Source organism: Antrostomus carolinensis, unplaced genomic scaffold (genome assembly GCF_000700745.2).
Source record: "Antrostomus carolinensis isolate BGI_N321 unplaced genomic scaffold, ASM70074v2 scaffold38252, whole genome shotgun sequence".
Taxonomy (NCBI): Eukaryota; Metazoa; Chordata; class Aves; order Caprimulgiformes; family Caprimulgidae; genus Antrostomus; species Antrostomus carolinensis.
In genome coordinates, this window is record NW_010299517.1 from 21,119 (window position 1) to 25,606 (window position 4,488).

Genomic DNA, 4,488 nt, shown 5'->3' on the forward strand with positions numbered 1-4,488 from the left:
AGCAGGAAATAATGTCTTTTCAGTTACTTTCTTTAGTACTAGTTATTAGTAACAGTTATTATGTGAAACATCATGTCTTAGCTCCAGGAATGGAACTATTGGGAAGCGTACAACTTTGGAGGAAGTTTATAATATCCCTCATCATGAATGGCAGAAAGGTCTATTTATTCATTAGATTTCTTCAAACACATATGCAAAAGCAATGACACATAACACAGGGGAACTCATACAATGAGATCAACATAGCAGAAAGTTGCTAGTTTGCAGAAGGGTATCACTAGCTAGTCAGTTATTTGTTCTTTGCTGCATTTTAAGCAGGCACGCATCATCCCTCATGCTGATTTGTTTTGAGTGAAGTGGTATTTCACATTAGATTTAGATACCAAATTCCACACAGGCCAAGAGCATCTATTAATCGAGTGTTCTCAAGGTTTAATTCAGTACTCCCTTACACAGAGTCTTTGATAGCTGTGCTAAATAACCTGTTAATAATTCCCTCTGCCCTAAAAATGTATTCATCTCAAAGAAAAATAATGGTACACTGCAAAAAAACCAAACAAACAAAAACAAACAAACAAAAAAAACCCCAGCAGAACTTTTATTAGTAGTGCACTTTCTCAGTTATAGAGCTAGAAGAAAGGAATTCAAGGACACTGTCACAAATTTACATTTTCAAATCTGTAAATATGTCCCACAGGAGTTATTTGTATTACCTGGTAGAATTCAATTCCTTGATCTGTGATGAAGACGATTTCTGTAGAACTTGTCCAGCAGAATCCTAGAATATTGGCATTCTTTGTCTTTTAACAAACAAGCAAACAAACAGTCTTTTATTTGGAAAAATTAACTATTCAGATAAGCTAAAATTACTAAATTAAGAACGCGAGATCAAAGGCAATTTAGTTATCCAGTCACTGGAGTTAATGCTTTTGGCCACTAGACATTCAGCATGCATCAGCTACTTTTGTACAGACTCCCAAAACTACGTATGAACTGAATTTTTGGCAGTATCTAAGATTTACAAGTCTAATACACAGTCAATTTTATTTTTCCCCTGAATACAACCAAGTTCTTCTGGTTCAAATCACATTGCCAATTCAATCGATTCCTGACATGAAAAGACAGTTCCTTCTGTGGACAGAAATCAAGAACTAAGTGGAAATATTTGCCATGACTCCACTCAGAACACTACCATGAATGCTTTACTAGAAGGCTTACTCAAACACTTAATTCTAAATAATGAAGCAGAGAGTGCATTAGCTTTAAAATCTACAGGAATAGAAAGATCTGTGCAAATCAGATGTTTAAAAATTTACTTTAGCATTATCCTACTCCAAAATGTAATTTATCTTAGTTAAAAGCTGGAAAGTACCGAACAATGACAATGGTACTTGTTTCTGGTAAAATAATCAACAAAATATTACATGGGTTCTTTAAATACCAAACAGAGTATGCAAACTAGTAATAGCTTACTATCACTAATCTGTGAAATTAGGGTAAAAAATCCACATTAATACATCTGGCATTAGTATAATTACTGTCCACTGTTTCATCAGCACTTCATCTCTTCTCCTTCCCAAACCTTGACATTTGTTTCCCCCACAGCATTACCAGTCCTTTCTGGGAAAGAATTAGTGGCTGGACCAGAAGGTTTTTTTATGGTATTGTTAATACCTGTTCATTTACCTCATTTCAGATAGATAGTACTGCCTACATCTCTCATTTACTTCACGTTAGTGTTTTGGAAGGTATCATCTCAATTAGTTCTCTTGTAGAGTAGGGGCCACAAGCATAACTAACATTAGAGTTTCACGTAAGCATATAAGCTTGGGACATTTACTTACCTTACATTCCTGTGTATATTCTAGCTGAGGGCTATCTGGAATAAAATTCAAAAAATCCTGCAAAAACACCCATGAAGAGTAATAGCAATTACAAAGCACAGACAAGATACACACATAGATACAAGAGAACAGATATTCGTTTATCAAATTATTTTGAATGAGATATACAGAAGAAAAACTTGACTTACTACGTTCCACTTCATCCCTGCCAGGGAATTCTTTACAAAAGTTGGCTTCTCCCCACCCCAACCTTTTCCTTAAAGAATGGTACTAGCAAGACAACAGTGTTGCCTGTTCAGCCTCTGAGGATCACACAGGAATTTTCACTACAGCTGTTGTTAGCCACCAGACCTCTTGAACATTTGTCTTGGGGGCTTCTACTCTGGTACTGTACGCAGAAGATTTCCAGCTCCAGTTCCCTAGCTGCAGTGCGTAGGTTTCTTACCACACTCTTCAAAGTTCTCTGCACAGCCAGTATCTTGTTCCCCAAGGAAAACTTGATACACTTCACTTCTCCTTTGTCTTCCATCCTATACAGAAAGAAAAAGACGTTATGGAAATATCGTCTAAAACAGTTTCTTACGGAACTCTGTAATATACCCACAAAAAGACAATGAGAGAGGAAAAGAAGTGTAATGCAAATGCTTTTGAATACAACTCATGAGCTTTGCCTGACAAGTACAGGATTCAAAATTCAGACTAGAAGATAATGGCAGTTCACTCTTCAGAAGTCCTGAACACATGGCTGAGGCTGCACAACTTCGCAGCTGATGTTACTGCAAACGCTCAGCTCTGTTGGCCTATGATGTGAAGCTGGAGGACTGTGGGACTATTCAAATGTGCGTTCCCAGTTCTGTCCCAGTGAGTCCCGAGTTCTGGGACACTCACCAACATCCTGCAACCAGCTCCTTTACTTCCAGAAGTACTGCTAATTGACACAAGCCTACTCGCTTCCTGATTAGGACACACCCTCTAGAAGAATTTCTGATGTTAAAGCGAGAGTGAGTCTGGTTTTACATCATTCAAAAAAATTTAAAAATGTATTCTCACCAAACAAGCCTCAGTGCAATGGGCATGAGGAAGGTAATCCTACTTGCAGTATGTTTTATTAAGTCCAGACAGAGAGAGAGCTAGATAGCCAGGCAAGAAAATTGAGGAATCTCCTGAAATTCACTGAATATTTTCAGCTCCCTCGGGATTTGTGAAAAGGGTAAGTCATAAAAAAGTCCAATAAAAATAGCAACTTTCAGGACAGAACCTATGCAATACCTGAGAGATCACAGTAAACACACCTCAACTACAAACTGGTTTATATCCATATCTGGGTTGAAGCAATCTTTGAGTAAAAGAACACTTCCTTTCATATGGACAGCAGAGTTCAAAGAGCCACTGCTCTTAAGAGAGGCATATATAGACACACATAGGCATATAGAGACAAAGTAGTTTAACTGAAAGTACTGTTGTCACATTCTGGGGTGGGGGGAAGCTTCCACAACAAATGGAAGACGTAAAAGAAGCCAATTTATATTAAACAAGAAACAGAATGCAAGAAATCTACATGTAGGAAATACTGTGCTTGAATCACAGGCATGAAATTCAGAAATTACAGCTCCCTACACATTTAAGTTTACTTCATTTTGTTTAATCTGCTAAACCACATCCTTGGATAAGCCACTGCTGCTGCAGGAATCACAAGTTTGAATCTCCGCGCTCTCTCACGTATGTAGCATGTTTTAATAAAGCACTGCTGTTTAAAAAAAAAAAAAGCCACAGCCTAATAACTTCCCCCCGCCCCACAAAAAGACTATGAATTCATGAGGGCAAAGCATGCCATCTTAATTGTAAGATTATGTCTAAGAACAAGATAAAAATATTATCACAACTACTTAAAAGTTTTATGCCTGAATTACAGTAGGTCAGGACCAAGTACTACATAATTGTAAGACTGCAGAATTCTATCCCAAAACAACAAAGATGAAGGTGCCTTACCTGAAGGAAATGGGATTTCTATCCTCCAAACCTTTAACAACAACTCCTGTCGCTCCACCAGATCGCACAGCAAAAACCTATAAAAAAAGTTTTAACATATTTGTAGCTTATTCAAAATCATAACCTTACCATGCTTTCTTTCCTATAAGCCTTACCTTTAATTTGTTTACTAGAAACAATTTTTGTTCTTACACAGATCTGACAGTTCACACAGAGATTCAGTAAATAATCAATTCCTTTCCCCGGAGTTCCAAGTCTACTTAGAGTCGACTGGTACCCAACGGTACTGTAACAGACCTGTAAGCATATTCTGAACTACTGCTCCAGTTAAAATGGTAAAAGTCTGTAAAAGCTTTTTAAAATATTCCTATTTTCCTAAGTCAGGTACTAGTAAAAGTATCTGAGACATCAGGGCATTGTTTAAATCAAAAAGGAAATCAGCTTGGGAAGAGATGCAATTCAGTGACCCAGAAGCTTGATCTTGTCAGAACATGCTATTAGTTAGGAACAGTTTAATAGTAATCTGCAGTTTCACCTGACTTGTACTAGCAGCTTAAAGAATTCCTTTAGCACAACTGCACATATATATATATATATATATATATGTGTATAAAACCTGCTGTTTATATATATATATGTGTATAAAACCTGCCAG

At 37.0% G+C, this 4,488-nt stretch overlaps 1 protein-coding gene across 2 annotated transcripts in view; it reads right to left on the reverse strand.

Annotated features, from left to right (window-relative positions):
* RMC1 (regulator of MON1-CCZ1) overlaps positions 1 to 3,904 on the reverse strand; it is a 13,772-nt gene extending 9,868 nt beyond the window's left edge. The window contains exons 1-4 of one of the 2 annotated variants that reach the window (XM_010162818.2): positions 3,834 to 3,904; positions 2,290 to 2,374; positions 1,845 to 1,901; positions 714 to 800 (exon numbers count right to left, since the gene is read on the reverse strand). In XM_010162818.2, coding sequence (XP_010161120.2) covers positions 714 to 800; positions 1,845 to 1,901; positions 2,290 to 2,373 — 228 coding nt within the window. In that variant the 5' untranslated portion in view covers position 2,374; positions 3,834 to 3,904. The remainder of the gene's footprint in view (positions 1 to 713; positions 801 to 1,844; positions 1,902 to 2,289; positions 2,375 to 3,833) is intronic. The other variant, XM_029083705.1, reaches the window with a different exon arrangement.
* Between the last annotated feature and the right edge of the window lie 584 nt (positions 3,905 to 4,488).